The 18,496-nt window shown below is 36.7% G+C and overlaps 1 protein-coding gene across 21 annotated transcripts; it reads right to left on the bottom strand.

Moving 5' to 3' along the window:
- Positions 1–11,943: 11,943 nt before the first annotated feature.
- LOC112776123 (uncharacterized) lies at positions 11,944–17,138 on the bottom strand. 21 transcript variants are annotated; one of them, XM_072226910.1, is made up of 13 exons: positions 16,945–17,138; positions 16,353–16,446; positions 15,981–16,266; positions 14,787–15,570; positions 14,575–14,690; positions 14,401–14,438; positions 14,021–14,088; positions 13,334–13,389; positions 12,967–13,024; positions 12,689–12,806; positions 12,466–12,592; positions 12,253–12,365; positions 11,944–12,170 (listed from the first exon to the last, which is right to left on the bottom strand). In XM_072226910.1, exons 8-13 carry the CDS (start codon positions 13,374–13,376, stop codon positions 12,027–12,029), a joined length of 603 nt encoding a protein of 200 aa, XP_072083011.1. In that variant the 5' UTR covers positions 13,377–13,389; positions 14,021–14,088; positions 14,401–14,438; positions 14,575–14,690; positions 14,787–15,570; positions 15,981–16,266; positions 16,353–16,446; positions 16,945–17,138; the 3' UTR covers positions 11,944–12,026. The 21 variants fall into 21 exon arrangements, with proteins under 21 accessions (XP_072083011.1, XP_072083012.1, XP_025675922.1 ...); XM_072226911.1 differs by lacking the exons at positions 15,981–16,266; positions 16,353–16,446; positions 16,945–17,138 and adding an exon at positions 13,642–13,781 and having other exon boundaries at positions 12,967–13,231; positions 13,926–14,088; positions 14,787–15,304; XM_025820137.3 differs by lacking the exons at positions 15,981–16,266; positions 16,353–16,446; positions 16,945–17,138 and adding an exon at positions 13,642–13,781 and having other exon boundaries at positions 13,926–14,088; positions 14,787–15,304.
- Positions 17,139–18,496: the final 1,358 nt, after the last annotated feature.

Below are 18,496 nucleotides of genomic sequence, written 5' to 3'. Positions count from 1 at the left end.
TGTATTTTTAGTAATTATAAACTTAAAAATTAGAAAATATGAATTTCAATCTAATATTAGTCAGGTTAAATTTAAATGTCACTTTAACTACATTGAAAGGGATGACATAAATCCTACAACATTATTCTTAACAGTTTCAAACAAAAAAAAAAAAGATCAACTTTGCATCAAAATTTTTAGAATACATGAATTAAATTCCATGTCATTATATTTCATGAATTAAAACAACAAACTCATTACAAACCATAAAATTGATAACACTGAATAAGTTCTTTGAAAGAGATGACATATAATCGTGAAGCACTTATTCATATCATTATTCAAACAAAAAAGCACTTGACATTGTGGAAAGTGATTGATTTAATTCAAAATGTCTACACAACAGCAATTTTTTTGGATATATTAGCAAAGAGTTTTGTTAGGTAGATAATGACTTTTGTAAATAATATGAACAATGAGCTCTAAAATTGACCCAATAAAATAAAAAATACTCCACCCTCAAATTACCTCCTAAACCTTAATATTAGGATAACCATCTGCACATCTAGTGAACTGAACATCCAGCCATTATTAACTGTGCATGAGTAAATACAATCAAAAGAAATAACTATCCAATTAAAAATAATGAACATAATCATCTACATACCTATTGAATTGAACATCCAACATATTTTTTGTTCACATTGTTTAGTATTCTCATTGTCTATCTATACTTTTCCATTAGCAAAAGAAAAAATTTGGAGAAAAAAATGCTTGCTTAATCATGCAATAATCACATATTTTTAAAGCAATCAACCTATTCAATATTTGAACAATTTCCACTGAACAATTTGAATGTATTTCTGCTTGAGTGCTCTTTATATACCTTTCAATCTGATGACCTCAAAAGAGGCAACATGATAGATAATAGTTTTACTTAGCAATCAAATAAAAAGAAAATAAGAAAAGAGTACATAGTAAATTAATTGCTTTTGGTAACATAGTAAAAAAAATTCTCAAAATACACATAGATAACAATTATATAAAAAATCAAAGTTTGTTCTTGAGATTCAAGAAAGCACACCTTCCTTTGCATCATTTATCTTTAATAAAAATTTTAGATAATTTATAAAACTATCTTGCCATTATTAATCAATTTGCTTCATCTTTCAAAAGTCCCGTTTGAGAATGGTTAAACTTTTGGTTCCTCCAAGTACTCATCTCTATCTATCATATATTTAACAAATTCTTCCATCACTGGTTGTGAGGTAGAATTAAAGATAGGATCAGAAGAAATTTGCTGATGCCGATCTATAATATTCTTCTTGAAATTTGCAACAGTAAATTTTGTCGTATCCTCAAACTTTGCTCTTTTAGAACCCTGTGTAGAATTAGAGTCTGAAGAGCGTAAAGTTGCCATAAATTGTTGTTGCGCCTCTACCCCAATTGCCAAATGGACTAAATCCTCTATTGTTGCGCCTCTACCCCAATTGCCATAATTTCTTTGTTTAATCCATTAAGAAGTTTTTCTATAAGAACTTTAGGACCCTTGTTAACGTTAGCTTTTCACATCAAATACAAAAATTTTGTTTCAACTAACGGAGCTTTTCAATAAACTAGTTGTGGTATGATGATGGCACATGCTGATTTCTCATGATGTATGGTGATGGTACTCGGATTAGGTCACTCGTGTTTGCATTTATAATTGGCTTTTATCCTCAATTGAAATCAACACTCTTGCCTTTTACCATTCTTGAAAACTCTTTTATTGCTGCACTTTAGAAATTAAAAAAAAATAAAAACAAATAGAGAATATCCAACACAACGATAAGAGAAAAAGATAACTGAAATAAAAGACAAAACACACAAGACACAGAGTACAAAAAGATAAAATAAAAAAAGATAAATAATAATAATTATAAAAAGAGAGCAAGGTTATTAGTTTATATTCCAAGAGAAGAAAGCATGAGACTTATGATGCTTCCAACCTCAACATGGGTTTCCCTTTTTTGTTTTTTGTTTTATATATAGAAAACAATGAAATCAACAAAGAAGAACGATACAATAACGAGTTAACGATGCAATGAGAATGAACAGGAATGACAAAGATGTAAGAGACATTGTTTTTTATCTTTTTTACAAGAAAAATAAATATAAATTAAAAAAATTAATCTAATACCTGAAATCTGATACCAAATGATACGGAACGGAATCCAAAATAGGATGAAAAATCAAAAAAAGGGACCCCCTCTACCTCAATTTAATTTTCTGATGCAACAGTTAAGGGAATCACTTACTACAAAAAATTTTGGTTAAAACGGCAGTTTTAGAAAGCGACGTAATTCTGGGCGCCATTCTGGTTACTACGGCAGTTTTTAGAAAACTGTCACAATTTTCTGGGTTAAAACGACAGTTTTTAGATAGGTTAAAATGGCAGTTTAAACCGCCATTTTTTCAAATAAAACGGCGGTTTTTAGTTGGTTAAAATGGCGGTTCAAACCGCCGTTATTTCCAGGGTAAAAATGGCATTTTCGATTGGTTAAAACGGCATTTTTGAACCGCCATTTTTGTCCTAACAGTGACATTTTTAGTGGTTAAAACAGCATTTGAAACTTCTGTTTTTACCGGGTTAAAATGGCGTTTCATATTGTTTAAAATTACAATTAAAAACCGCCATTTTTATCTGATAAAAGTGACATTTTTTTATCTTTTGAAAATGCAGTTTTTACTGTTGTTTTTATCGTGCTAAAAAAATAATTTTTTTATTAAAATTTCACGATAACAAAATCATAATCCATAGACAAAATATTATATAACTCAAAGTATTAAACATAATATATGATTTTTTAGTATTGCAAATCAAAAGTAATAACTCTTATACAAAGTATCAAACTAAGAAATATTGTTAGTTCTATTACATTGGGAGTTTTTCTAGAGATGCTAAAAAAGTTTTCTACAGGCCCTTCCAACATTTTCATTGTTCATGTCCGTATGAATAAATATTACCTGCAAAAGAAAATTGAACATTAGAAATAAATAGTTGCTCAAATAAATAGCAAACTACTAGCATTTTGAAGAAGAGAAAACTAAACCAGCTGTCTCACAAGAAATATGCTACTCGATAAGAATTCATTATTACACTACAAGGTTTTTGTTTATTTGTGGCAATTTTTTTCCTTATTTGTGGAGGTTTATAACCCCCACCAAATGGTTTGTGGAGGTTTCTAAAACCCCCAAAATTTGAGGTGCCACGAGGTCTTTTGTGGGAGTTTTTAAAAACCTCCACAATCTATTCAGTGGGGTTTTATATGTGTTTAGTAGGGGTTTTATATTGGACTTTTGTGACGATTTTAAATCACTTTTGTGGCAGTTTAAAACCCTCACAAATTATTTTTTAATTTTAAAAAAATAATTATTTTGTGAGAAACCTCCACAAATTCTGTAATTATTTATTTATTTTTAATTTTAAATCATTCATTAATCTCATCTTATTTACATACTTTTAAATTAGAAATTTATTTTTTAATATCAAAAACAGTAAACACACTTAAAGAGAAGTCTTAAACACCAATTTGGTTCAGAAATTCCATAAAATCGCCATAAAACAAGATAATCCAATTAAATTCAATACACAACTGTAAACTTCAAAGTTAAGCCAATCCAATTAAAAACAGATTAACATAGCTTGCTATCCGTAAATTGTAACACCCTACCATACAAAGTCTTATGCTTAAGTCATAAGACTTTGTATGGTAGGGTGTTACATTATGGTATCAGAGCAGTTCGTTCCTGTAGAGCCTGAGGAATGGACTGACTATGCTTCTGTGCATTCTCTGTATGTGTGTTATGTGCTGTTAGTATATCTACTTGATATGGTTGGCATAAACGTTCATAAGCATGCATTTGGGACTTTGAAGCACTAAACTTCTGATATTGAGACTGATCAACTTAATATCGATTGTTTGGTGTGTATAGGAACCAGATGGCGCCTCGTGGACGCGGTAGAGGCCGTGGGAGAGGACATACGAATGCTCGTGCGCCGGAGACTAACCCTAATAACCCGGTGAACTTTATGACTGCGTTGGAGAACATGGCTGCTACTATGCAAGCCACTGTTGAGGCTCTTGGTCAACAGATGAACAACCATGGTAATGATAGAGGTGGAGTTCAGGGCCCGATGACACTGGCAAACTTTTTGAAGGTTAATCCACCGAAGTTCAAGGGAACTACTAGCCCGACTGAAGCCGATACATGGTTTCAGGCCATGGAACGAGCACTGCAAGCGCAGGTGGTACCTGAAGGGCAGCGTGTAGAGTTCACTACCTATTTGCTCACTGGGGAAGCGTCGCATTGGTGGCAAGGAATCCGATGCCTCCTGCAGCAGGGTGATGATTATATCACCTGGGATGTCTTCCAAGAGGAGTTCTATAAGAAGTACTTTCCGACTTCTGCTAGGACGGCCAAGGAGCTTGAATTGTTGCAACTGAAGCAGGGTACTATGTCCGTATCTGAGTATACTGACAAGTTTGAGGAGCTATTCAGATTCTCTCGTATGTGTCAAGGGACTCCGGTGGAATATGAGGAGTGGAAGTGTGTTAAGTACGAAGGAGGACTCCGGAGCGATATTTTCGGTTCGGTGGGGCCAATGGAGATTAGGACTTTCTCCGAATTGGTGAACAAGTGTAGGGTTGCTGAAGAGTGTGTGAAGAGGGTAGCCGCTGAGAAAGGAAGTCACAAAGGATCATTTCCACAGAACCGAGGGAAGAGCTTTGCACCTAGAGGTCCGTCTTTCAAGAGGGGAGGTTCTTTTAGGAGGCCCAACAACAACTACTCCCAAGGGAAAAGGTTTGGAAAGCAGCCTCAGAATGATCAAGCTTGTACTAGGTGTGGAAGTCACCATCCGGGAGTACCATGCAAGGCCGGATGGGGTTTGTGCTACAATTGTGGAAAAGCGGGGCATAAAGCCACAAGTTGTCCGGAGAAGCAAAAGCAAGGTGCTGGGAAAGCACAACAGACTGGTCAGGTGTTCACCACCTCAGCTGTGGGTGCAGAGGGATCCGAGACACTCATTCGAGGTAACTGTGAAATGGCTGGTCAAACTTTAAATGCTTTATTTGATTCGGGAGCATCGCATTTATTTATTGCATTTGAGAAAGCCCATGAGTTAGGATTGAAGATCGTAACCTTAGGTTATGACTTAAAAGTGTATAATGCTACCCATGAGGCCATGGTAACTAGGCTAGGATGCCCGAAAGTTTCGTTTAGGTTCAAGCAGCGTGATTTTGTCCATAATTTAATCTGCTTACCGATGATCGGTCTTGATCTTATCTTGGGATTGGACTGGTTATCTGAGAACCATGTCCTGCTTGATTGTTCTACAAAGTCGGTGTACTTTATGCCGGAGGATACAGAAGGGCCGGTCGTGGTGAATAATTATTACTTGAATTCGATGATGGTGAACTGTTCTGGAATCGAATGTCAGGGTATCCTGTTGTTAACCGCTGGTGTTTCAGGTGATGATCAAAAGTTGGATCAGATTCCGGTATTGTGTGAGTTTCCGGAAGTGTTTCCCGATGATATTGAGGAATTTCCACCTAACCGAGAGGTCGAGTTTGCTATTGAGTTGGTGCCTGGGGTGGGACCAATCTCAAGTGCTCCTTATAGGATGTCACCGTTAGAGATGGCCGAGCTAAAGTCTCAGTTAGAGGAACTGTTGGGTAAGAACTTTATCCGACCAAGTGTTTCCCCGTGGAGTGCTCCAGTGTTACTGGTAAAGAAGAAAGATGGAAGTATGCGGCTCTGTGTGGATTACAGGCAGCTGAACAAGGTCACCATAAAGAATAAGTACCCATTGCCGAGGATTGATGATCTCATGGATCAGTTACAAGGAGCTGGGGTTTTCTCTAAGATCGATTTGCGATCCGGTTATCACCAGATAAGGGTGAGGGGTGAGGATATCCCTAAGACCTCTTTCAGGACTCGTTATGGTCATTACGAGTATACTGTGATGTCTTTTGGGTTGACGAACGCTCCTGTAGTGTTTATGGATTACATGAATAGAGTATTCCGTCTGTTTCTGGATAAATTCGTTGTTGTCTTCATTGACGATATACTGATTTACTCCAAGACTGAAGAAGAGCATGCGGAACACTTGCGGACCGTGTTGTAGATTTTAAAGGAGAAGAAACTCTATGCGAAACTGTCTAAGTGTGAGTTTTGGAAGAGTGAGGTGAAGTTTTTGGGTCACGTGGTGAGTAAGCAGGGAATAGCCGTAGATCCAACTAAGGTGGAAGCTGTGATGGATTGGAGGCAACCAACCACAGTAACTGAGATAAGGAGTTTTCTGGGTTTAGCTGGCTATTACCGAAGGTTTATCAAAGGCTTTTCGCAATTAGCCTTGCCGTTGACAAAGTTAACCCACAAAGACACTCCGTTTGTTTGGACTCCTGAGTGCGAGGAGAGCTTTCAGACATTGAAGAAAAAGTTGACCACTGCACCTGTGTTAGTGTTACCTGAGCCGAACGAGCCTTTTGAGGTGTACTGTGATGCATCGTTAAAGGGTCTAGGGTGCGTGCTGATGCAGCATCATAATGTGGTGGCGTATGCCTCACGACAGTTAAGACCTCATGAAGTTAGTTACCCTACGCACGCTCTGGAACTCGCTGCGGTCGTGTTTGCCTTGAAGGTGTGGAGGCATTATCTCTATGGGGTTAAGTTCCAAGTCTTCTCTGATCACAAGAGCTTGAAATATCTCTTTGATCAGAAAGAGCTTAATATGAGGCAAAGGAGGTGGATGGAATTGTTGAAGGACTACGACTTTGAGTTAAATTACCATCCTGGAAAGGCGAATATAGTGGCGGATGCGTTAAGTCGGAAGTCGTTATATGCGGCTTGGATGATGCTTCAAGAGGAGAAGTTGCTCAAGGGATTCGAGAGTCTAAAAATTGGTGCTCGAGAAGTATCTGGAACCTTGTGTTTGAGCCGATTAGAAATCTCGAGTGACTTTAAGTCCGAACTCCTAAAGGCTCATGAAAATGATGAAGCGTTATGGAAGGTGTTACTGGCTATCGAGCAAGGAAAACAGTGGAGAGTGTCGGAAGAAAAAGATGGGTTATGGAGATTCAAGGGTAGGATCATTGTGCCGGATATTGGCACTTTGAGGCAAGATATCTTAAAGGAGGCACACAAAAGCGGATTCTCTATTCACCCGGGAAGTACTAAGATGTACCATGATTTAAAGGCGATGTTTTGGTGGCCGGGTATGAAGAATGATGTGGCGGAATATGTTTCAAAGTGCTTAACTTGTCAAAAGATAAAGATTGAACATCAAAGACCTTCCGGGATGTTGCAACCTTTAGAGATTCCGCAATGGAAGTGGGAAAGTATTGCAATGGACTTTGTGTCGGGATTGCCAAGGACTAGGACTGGTTTTGATGCTATCTGGGTGATTGTGGACCGACTGACGAAGTCAGCTCACTTTTTGCCCATTCGGATGACTTACACCCTTGAGGAGCTAGCACGGTTATACATAAAGGAGATTGTGAGACTTCATGGTGTACCTGCTACTATATTCTCTGATAGAGATCCTCGTTTCACTTCGAGGTTCTGGGGTGCATTTCAGAAAGCTTTTGGAACCCGATTAAGCTTGAGTACAGCTTACCATCCTCAAACAGATGGTCAATCCGAGAGGACGATCCAAACACTAGAGGATATGTTGAGAGCTTGTGTTTTGGACCAACCGGCGAGTTGGGATCGGTATATGCCGTTAGTGGAGTTTGCATACAATAATAGTTACCATGCGAGCATCGGAATGGCTCCGTATGAGGCATTGTATGGGAGGAAATGTCAATCTCCGCTATGTTGGTATGAAGCTGGAGAGAAAGGCTTGTTGGGGCCGGAGATGATAGCTGAGACCACTGAACAAGTGAAGAAAATCCGAGATAGGATGCTTACGGCGCAGAGTCGCCAAAAGAGTTACGCCGATCAGAGGCGGAAGCCCTTGGAATTTGAGGAAGGAGATCATGTTTTCCTTAAGGTTACTCCGACCACAGGAATAGGTAGAGCGATTAAAGCAAAGAAGTTGAATCCTCGATACATTGGTCCATTTCAGATCCTGGAGAGGATTGGACCGGTGGCATATCGGATGGCTCTACCACCTCATCTTTCGAACCTGCACGACGTGTTTCACGTGTCGCAGCTTCGGAAGTACACCCCTGATGCTAGCCATGTGTTAGAACCCGAATCGGTTCAGTTAAGGGAAGATTTGACGCTTCCAGTGGCTCCAGTCAGAATTGATGATACTAGTATCAAATGGTTGCGTGGAAAGGAGGTTTCATTAGTCAAAGTGGCTTGGAGTCGAGGCGGTGTTGAGGAACACACTTGGGAACTTGAGTCGGAGATGCGAACGGATTATCCGCACTTATTCTCAGGTAATTGCATTTGAATTTTGTGGGCAAAATTCCCAATTAGGTGGGTAGAATGTAAGACCCGGTTAATTAACGGCTAATTAACCCATAAATGAGAATTTATTCTAGAAAGCCAAAAATGTTATTTTTATGGCTAAATGTGATAGAGGAGATTGAGACGAGAATTTTGGTACCAATTTTATAGAAATCGGACCAAGATTGGACCAAACGGGCCAAACCGGTCCAACTGGACCCAAAGTGGACCCTTGGCCCAACTAAACTAAACCAAAACCCTAGTTTTCAGCACTCTCTCTCCTCACAACACACTCAAACACGCTGAAATTGGTATGGAGGGGGGAAGAACACTCTCTCAAGTTCTCTCCCTTGGTTGATCTTCAAACCACCATAACTTTTGATCTAGAGCTCCGATTGCCGCTCCGTTTGCGGCCACGCGTTCACCGCGGAGAGCTCTACAAAACCCATACAATTAATCTTGAGGTAAGCCACGTTTTACTGTTCGAAATTCCAGCCCTTGATTTCGAGTTTCATGAGCAAAAATGTTGAGATTTTGGGTTCTTTGATGTTATAGGACCCAACTCTCTTGAAGGAGAAGGTTAATCTTGTCTCCTTGGACCTTGGGTGTGGTAAGATTCTCAACCCTAGTGTAATTTGTTGTTCTATGAGGTTTGGGCATTGAGATGTTGTGTATGGGTATGATGATTGTGGCTTAGGTTGTGTATATGTGAATATTGGAGCTTGATTGGTGATTTTGGAAAGCTTGGAAGAGAGTTTTGTGTGACAAAATCTGTTTTTGGAGGTGTTGAGACCTTGAGAGCTTGAGAAAAAATGGTTTGGAAGTGCTCCGGTTGAGCTTGGGAAATCGGCTAAGGTATGGTTTCGGTTTCCCGTATCTAATATGTAATGTGGTAGGAAATACTTAGGCTAGAGGCCCTAAGATAGGCATTGAATTGTTAGTGTTGTTGAATGGTTGAGATATATGATGTGTTCATATATGTGATTATGAATATTGATGCCTTGATTGTGTGATATATAAGAAATGCATGTTGTGATATATGCTTGATGGATGATTAAGGTTGAATTGGTGGGTGGTACCATGTTGATGGTGAGTATGATGTTGATTATGTATAGTGATTGTTGATTGGAAATGGTATTGTTGGAAATTGGGATGAGAAAGGATGTATGACATGATATTGTGTTTGTCCTTTAGCCATTTGATAGAGAAGTGTTAAAATGGTTGGATGTGGTTTTGGGAATTTTGGTAAAATGTCAATGTGTGAGTTGAGGATGGCTTGTTGTTGATTTTGGTATATTTTGAATGATTTCAAAGAGAAGGGTTGAAATTGGCATGTTTTGATTGATTTTGAAAAGAGTTGAAAGTGGCTTGTTTTGAAAATGGCACTTTGTGGTTTTGAATGAAAACATGGTTTTTGGGCATACTTTGACGGGATATAACTTGGACTACGGATCTCTGATTTGTGCCAAATCTGTTTAGAAATGAAATTGGATCCGGGATGTCCATGCCGTTCGAAGAACGGGTGAAAAATGATTTAAAATGAGAGAGTTATGACCGTCGGAAGATTGGGGGTTGAGTCTGTGAATTCTGCAGTTTTTAACTTAGAAAATTTTTAGCAGAATGACCCCCTGCGCGTAGGCGCACTTGGCGCGTATGCGCCGTTCTTCCAGAAAGCGCCATCCACGCGTGCGCGTGATATGCGCGGGCGCGCCGAATGTGCTGCACCCAATGCCCAGCCATTTTCCCGAGAGTTGTGCCAAAGTTGTGCCAGTTTTATGCCTGGGGCGCAAGAGTACCCACGCGTTCGCGCGTATGACGCTTGCGCGTCAATGAGTTTTAAGGCCATCCACGCGTGCGCGTACGCGTGGCCCTGTTTTCATCCCAAAGTTGATTTTTGAGTTTTAAAAGCCAAATTTCATACTTCTAAGCCTCCGATCTCACCACTTATATCTTAAATCATTGTGATATGCCTAGCATGAGGAAAAAGGGCTAGTGAATGTGGTAACTTGCGAGTGAAGCAAGGAGAAAAATGAATGATCATTGAGGATCAAAGATGAAAATGTGAGATGCGGAGAATGGCGGTGGAAGTGCTTGTTATGCCATGGGCCGAAAGGCCATAATTGTTAATGAATTGGCTGGTTATGGATTTAACCGTGAGCCGGATGGCTAGATTATTGCCGTGTTACGGCGGAGCCATGTTTATGGCCAAGTATAAATGCATATATGCTGTTGATTGAATTGTGAATGTTTGCACTTCCACCATTGGAGATGAGGGTTTCCCTGGGTAGTAGCAATGGCTAGCCACCATGTGCTCCAGGTTGAGACTCGAAGCTCTGTTAACCCAATGTCGTAAGTGTGGCCGGGCACTGTGAAAGGCCCGGATGAGCTCGCCCCCATAAATATTCACCAGTGATGGTGATGGATAAATATTCACCAGTGAGGGTGATGGATATGGATCATGATTATGATCAAGTTTATGATGAGTATAACTCGAGTTGGGGATGCACGACAAAGGGACAGTCCAATGGTTAGCTACCAGGACTTGTCGGGTTGGCTCTATAACCAACAGATGATATCATCAGCCACTAGGGACAGGCATGCATCATAAGCATACTACATGAATTGTTTGAGATTGCCTATTGACTGCATATTACTTGCTAATTGCCTAAATGCCTTATCTGTTCCTATTTGTAAATCTCTTGTCTAATATAACTGTGTTTGCTATATTATACTCCTGCTGGTGGTTGGGAGGTCTGAAGGAATTGGAAAGGGAAGTATTAATTAGACTGAAGGATCTTTAGTCAGTTGCCACTTACGGTTTAGCTTGTTTATAAGCTTTGATATTACATGGAGGAAGTTCTAGGATTGCCTTCGGCTTTCCTCTATTATTATGTATTATATATGTGGAAGTTGTTACCGTACTGGGGACCTCTGGTTCTCACCCATGCGGATTTTGTGGTTTTCAGATGCAGGACGCGAGGCTTCTCGTTGAGGCATGCTGGAGACTTCTGGATTAGCGAAGATCCGTTGTTCTCGGGACTCTGTTTTGGTTTATATATCTTGTTTAGATACTTTTATCTCCATTAAATAATACAAACTGTGATGACTCCTTCTAGAGGGGATTTTGGAGAATAGGTTTTATGTATTTGTGTCCCTTTGGGTTTCCTTTAGGGTTTCCTTATTTTATTATATGGATATATTATTATGCTCGGACCGGTTATCTTCGCAGCCGGATTTTGAGTCTTGATATTCCCGTTTTTGACACTCCTTGTATATATGATCTTGCGTTAGCTTATTCTTTGCTCGTTATGTTATCGATCGGAGTGTTGCACGTTCGAGTTACGGTTTTTGTTTACCCCTTTTTTTGCAAAGGCTCCTAGTTATAATCAATCATTCATACTACTATTCGTACTAGATTTTTGTTTTAGAGGTCGTAATACCTTGCCATCTCTGAATTATGACTTAAGCATAAGACTTTGTATGGTAGGGTGTTACATTAATAAATCACAATTCTCATGAAAGATATAGAAAAAAAATTCAAAAGGGTATTACTTACCAAATTCAAAATAAGTGAAACTATGTTAAAAAGCAATCAATTGTTTACCAAATTATTGCTTAACTTTAGGAACACCAAATAATGAAGTACCAATCAATTTTACACTACCATCTATATGATTTTTGTGATTCACCGTCTCTCTAATCTTCTTCAGGGCTTGTGCCTTTTCTTCTGCTTCATGTTCCAAAATCTTGTACTATAAACAGAACAAAAACCAACTCGCATTGTTAATCATAAGCTGAGTTGATAAAAAAAGAGCATTGTTTTATTTTATATACCCTTTGCCACATGAAGAAAAGATCTGTATCTCTCTGGTTAACAACTTCAATAGAGGTCTGTGGTGGTAGGATGTTGTTGTTTGGAGGGAAGTTGGTGGATGCAGGATCAAAGCCTTCAAAGAGAGAGAGCTTGTCAGCTTTGATTTTGGTAAAATTATATAGACTTTATTAATTCAACTATACTAAAATAGAAATAGTTGTACGTGATCACACCTGAAAGATGTTCACCTAAGTTTCCATTTGCCATATATTCATAGATGAGTCCTATATTAGTTTCTTCATTGCAATAGCCAATAATAGAAGTCAGATTTCGATGATATACTCTTATTAGAAGCTTAACCTGCCATTCAAAAGCCATTTTTTGTTTTTGTCAAATATAGCAACAATATAATTTAGATTGAGATTTCTTTCACTTATGGATATTTTGAGCACTTGCCTCTGCAACAAATTGTTGATATCCATGCACTGAAGATAGGGAAAGCATCTTGACAGCCACTTGAATGTCCTCAATAAAGTCATGGTAAGCTGTTCCGGATGCACCTCTGCCAAGAATTCTATCAAAGGAAAAAAAAAAGCATTATCTTGTCTAGTATAACCTCAACTATTTAGCAGGAATTTGGGAAGCAAGTGCATCATTTTGGAAACACCAGATTACTATGTTTAAATAAGAGGACATAGTTCAACAGTTAGATTCATCAGCAAGACAAATCTTACCTATTTGAATGAATTCCATTAGCAGAAGTCCTTGTTTTACCAGGCTCATTATTTTTCCCTGTAATCATGTTCAAACTGCATTACTTTAGCAAGAAGTACTAATTTGTAGAAAATAGTATAAAAGTTAATACATATCAAAATGCTTTGTTGCAAATAATCCTAGGCCTTATGCGCGGTTAAAATCTCCAGCAAGAGGATCCCAAATGCATAAACATCTGTTTTCTCATCTACTATGCTAGGCGTCAAATATTCAGGAGCAGAATACCTATCAATTTTGATATATAACAACCTAAATAATTTGATTAAAATTATGAATAATACTAATTATTAGTACTATATATTATATTGTAGTGCATTGCATATATACCCAAATGTGCCTTCCAATCTTGTGACATGTTGCTGATCAACATCTGGTGACAATCACTATGCAAGACCAAAATCACAAATTTGCATAAATTAATTATTATTATGGTAATTAAATCAGAAAAAAGAAAAGTGTTCATATAAGAATAATTTATTTGACTAAAATATTCTTCAATAACTATTATAGTGTAAATATATATAAATTAATAATAAATATTTGGTTAATTTAAGGTAAAAAAAGATATACTAAAATCAAAGAAAGATGAAGAAGAGAAGCACTTAGCCATAACTCCAAAGGACACAAACACAAACCTGTTTTGCTTTTTATGGTTAAAAATTTTTCTGTCCCAATCTTCCTTTAATTTATGTTTATTCCTCTCAAATTTGACCATCATCCATTCTTCTTCTTACTGTCCCCCACACCACATGGCTCTAACATATATTAATCAAATCTAGACAAATAACAATAAAGAAGAAAGAAAGTAGTCATAGGTTTTAGCAGCTTTTGAAGTGTTTAATTACTATGTTGACTAAGAAAAAGAGGGAGCAAATTGATTAGCAGAATGAAGTGATTTAAAGGATCTGACGGAGCTTACAAGTGTCCAATTGCCATATTCTCAAATAGTATATGATGTGAGCTGAAGTGAATCAAATAACCAATTAAAAACAAGAATTGGTAACAGATTCTTACTGAACGGATAAATTCTTGAAGATCCAAGACAACACATGCTTCAATTGTTTGCAGACCTTCAACAATTCCTTCAAAATATAGTTACAATTATATCAAATTACCTAAGAACAGCAAAGCAACCAGAATAAACGCATAATCCTAAGAACTAAATCTAAATCAGTAATGCCAAAATGGTTTCTTCTTAATCATCTTTCTGTTATCTTCAAATTAGAATCAACCTTTATAGAGGGATCTCATACGGAGTCCCATTTCCACAAGTTCAATCTCAACCAGTTTCAATTGAAATATTGAATCAATCTTACAAACAAATTCATTTCTTTTTCCGTGTCCACCGGTGTCTATACAAATGATTGCTATTTCAGAATTCAAATGTTTCTCACTTTTTCCAAAGAATCTCTTCCTTTATGAAGTTTCTTATCTGCAACAGAACAAAAACAATCAAAGATGATATGACTACAGCTTCCATCAAAGCTTCTTATTTCTTTTTATACAAAGAAAAACACTTAAACTGCACACAACGACGATTAAATCAAACAATTAAAGTGTATTTTAACCTGCCGACTATTCTTCACCTTCTGCGCCCTCTGAGGAACTATTCTCTACTCCACCATTGCCACCATCGTCGCACTACCACCGATGCGATCTCTCTTCGTATCAAATTCTAACCATGCTATATAGGTATGAAATGTAGAGAAAAACAAAAGAATATCTAAATTGAGTTAAATAAATAACAATGAAAAAGAAAAATGAACAAATAAAAATTGACCTTAGCTGATTGCGAAGAAAACCAAACACGTTTATGGATAAGCTTGATGGCGGCGCCGGCGGTGGCTACGAACTCACTCTTCTATGATCTCAAAAGTTATTGCATATATATAAAGGAGACAACACATTGATGTAGAAGCTTGATGTTGACAACGACGAAGACATGAATGGCAGCAGCGACGAGCTTACTCTCCCTCTTATCTCAGATGCTACGGCGAGCTTGATGGTGATAATGGCGAGAGATGAATACCGTGGCGGCGAGTAGATCTAGGGTTCCATCATATCTCACTCTTCTTCCTCTTTTAATTTTTTTGGATAAGTTTTTGTTTGAAATAAAATTTGTTTGGGTTTAACCAGAGCAGGAGATTAGGAATTGGTTATTTGTTTGGGCAATTGGGCTTAGGAATTTAAATTGGCATTAATTAATGGGGGTTTCATATTTTTCCAAAAATCAAATATGTTATGGAGGTTTTTTAAAACTTCCACAAAAAAACTTCCATAAACAAATAGAAATCTTGTAGTGTTAATTAGGAGTAGCTATCTTTTTAACCTCTTTGGCTCGATCTTGTTTCTATCCTTCTCTTAGATTTCTCAAAGTTCATAAATTCACTCTGCAAGGCACTCAATTACTATCTACTCCACTAATAGTATTAATAATAAATCAAATACAACTAATTATAACTAGCTATTTAGAGAGAGATAAATACTAATAATTAGTACCTGGTCTTGGCTCAATCTGGCTCCATTTGCTGAGGATATAGACGAAAAAGGATAACCACTCTAGCCTTAAATATTTGCAAACTCGGTTTATCAAACAGATAAGATAGTTTAGTATATTTTCATAGGAATGAAATCTTAATATATATTCTCCTTACAAAAATATACTGAACTAAAAAAACTAATTAACAAATTTGGAAGTGGCAGGGAATATAATATTTCACATATGTAGATATATTAAGATGTTAATTAATATTATTAAATCATCTCCTTTTTTAAGTGTTATTTCATTTTAACATCAAAATTAAATATAAAAGTAAAAATGCTTGTTCATTGGAGCCTCTGATAAAATCTAGGTGTAAGTATGCGGAAAATAAGGCAATGTAGTTCACAAATGTCTATAACCAGCATTAAAAAGACACTCATGGGGGAAAATGGGAAGTAATGGAAGCAAAATTGGACAGATTCGGAAACTCACGAGGTGGTCTCCTGTCCGCCTCCTTGAAAACTGGTGTCGTAAAAGATTCTGGCAGGCTTTCCTGCTAGTGCCTGTGTACGCCATAGGCCTCCGATTGCATCCAAAAATGCCTTAAATTGAGCAACCATGAGTCCAAATCTCGTTGGAATCCAAGCAATAAACCATCAACCTCAGGTAGCTCATTGGGTGTAATAATCAGCACATCACTCTTTGGAGGTGCTCCCATCTTCCCAAGTACCTCTTCAGGTAGTGTTTCAGGTACATGCATGTGTTAACAATATTATAACTGCAACATGCAAATTCCTAAAAAATTCTCAGAACAATGAGTTCTAAAAAAAAGATTTATAACAAGATAGATTTTTCAATACAAACCTGCTAGAGTTTTGCTTCTACTCCTTACACGGAAGCAGCCCCCTGTTTAATCTCTTCAGCTAACTTCTCAATATGGCCGTACATGGAATAGTAACTAAACATGTCATACAATTTTAATCAGATTCATGCCAGTACCAGATCATAATACTACACATATACTATGAATCACTTCCAATCACTATTAGATTAGGTATTGCACCTACGTAGTTTGTATTGTAAATATATCCCCTAAGTCAACATTTACTTATTCAGGATTATACTAATGCCAACCACTAAAGCATGAACAGAGGGTTATGGTGGCACAAAATATCTACAACATAAGAAAGAGTAGAGATTAATGCACACCAACAAAGTGACAAATAGGGTGGGTTTAAGATCACAACCACGGAAAGGGACAAAAAAATAATACAAATAAATAATATCAACAAAATAAAGCATTGCAATCTAGAAGTGCTTTCGAGGATATAAGAATATAGCATTGCATTCTTCGTGAATTTCTTAAAAAAAAGAGCATTGGTAACTCATGTTCACAAATAAATGTGCTTTATAGTTAATGAAAACCAAGAAAGTTTAGCACTAACAAAAAAAGTACCATTAATTTGGTAGAAGGCACTGTATCATGTGAAAAATGAACTTCAAGTAGGTTGCCATCTTATTAGAAATGAATACCTCAATTACCATCTAGGATCACAGTTAATTATAGTATCAAAACACAAATATAAAATTTTCTCATGCTCTCATGCAAAGTTCGACAGTAAAATATGAAAAAAAAAAGAAAGTGGAAACAACTTTGCAATTATAAGGGAAAAAACATTTTATAGTTACACGACAAACCTCATAGCATCTTCAAACAAGAAAACGACGACAATAGGAGATAGTTTGCAGCTACTAACTTGTCTTGTGATGCATTTGAAACTATTGACTTGTCTCGGGAGGAAGCTGCAGAAAAGTCAATAATTTTTGTGTTGTTTACCAACAACTAGTTTGAGAATTCCCCTATCAATTTCCATCCAATAATATCAACAATGATTAATTTAGTTTGTATAACTATTAAAGAAAAATAACTGAATAGTAAGACAATAATAAATTAACAATAACACTAGCTAAGATAGTTTTATTTACAAGTCATCCCAATAAAAGTAACTTGATGCACAAGATAGAAGAGATAATAGTTGCATGCTTATTGAAGATTCAGTTTATTATTATAAGGTCCTAATAATATTACTGCACATGCCCATACTCTAAGTGGCCCCTTGTGTAGGCTTTTTGCTAGTGGCTTGATAGTTTTTCATCTTTTATATATACGTATTAATAATATGCACCTTTTGCATGTCATTAATCAAAATATCTACGAGTAGTTAAAATATATAGGACTATAAAATTGTTGTGTATGTCCATGAATTCTAAGAGTTTTATTTGTATAACAAACTTCACACATAATCAAAATATAAAAGTATACGAATTAAATTTTTTTAAATTTTAGATAATGAATGTTAAAATTAATTATTAGTAAAAAACTAAACTCTTTCGTACGAAAATAATAATTTAAAAGCTTATTATTTGATATTTTTTATCTATACGGAGACCTTAGTCTTAGCTGATAGAGATCTTTGTCTTGTATGATCTTTTTATAAAATTAATTTGATTCTATAAATCTTTTCAACCATGATCTATATGTTGAGTTAAAAATACAATTAATTTAATAATGATGACAAATATTGATTTATTGGGTTAAATATCCAATTGGATTCAATTATTTCATTTAGTGATGCAAGTCCAAAATAATTGTGCAGCAGTCCAAGCCAATGAAGCAAAGAAAAGCTTTGTTTAGATGGAAATCTATGTTGTTTCAGATATAGTAACATGAAAAAAGAGAAGCTCACTAATTGTCCAAATCCATAAAACAAGTGGCTGGTTTTATGAGAAATTAAGGACAGCTTCAGGTCACAAACTGATAAATCAAGTCCATGATTCATAACAAGCCCAAGAAGAGTTCTAAGTCCATTCAATCAATTTAAATTGGTAGCTAACTAAAGCAATGCAACTCTATTTGTATCTGAACTAATCCTAAACCAACTCTCTGTTCTCTTTCTTCTTTTCTCTCACCTACGCATGATAAGATGGCTATGCTGGGGTTCACATTA

Source organism: Arachis hypogaea, chromosome 19 (assembly GCF_003086295.3).
Source record: "Arachis hypogaea cultivar Tifrunner chromosome 19, arahy.Tifrunner.gnm2.J5K5, whole genome shotgun sequence".
NCBI classification, from domain to species: Eukaryota; Viridiplantae; Streptophyta; class Magnoliopsida; order Fabales; family Fabaceae; genus Arachis; species Arachis hypogaea.
This window is presented reverse-complemented; position numbering and strand designations above follow the sequence as displayed.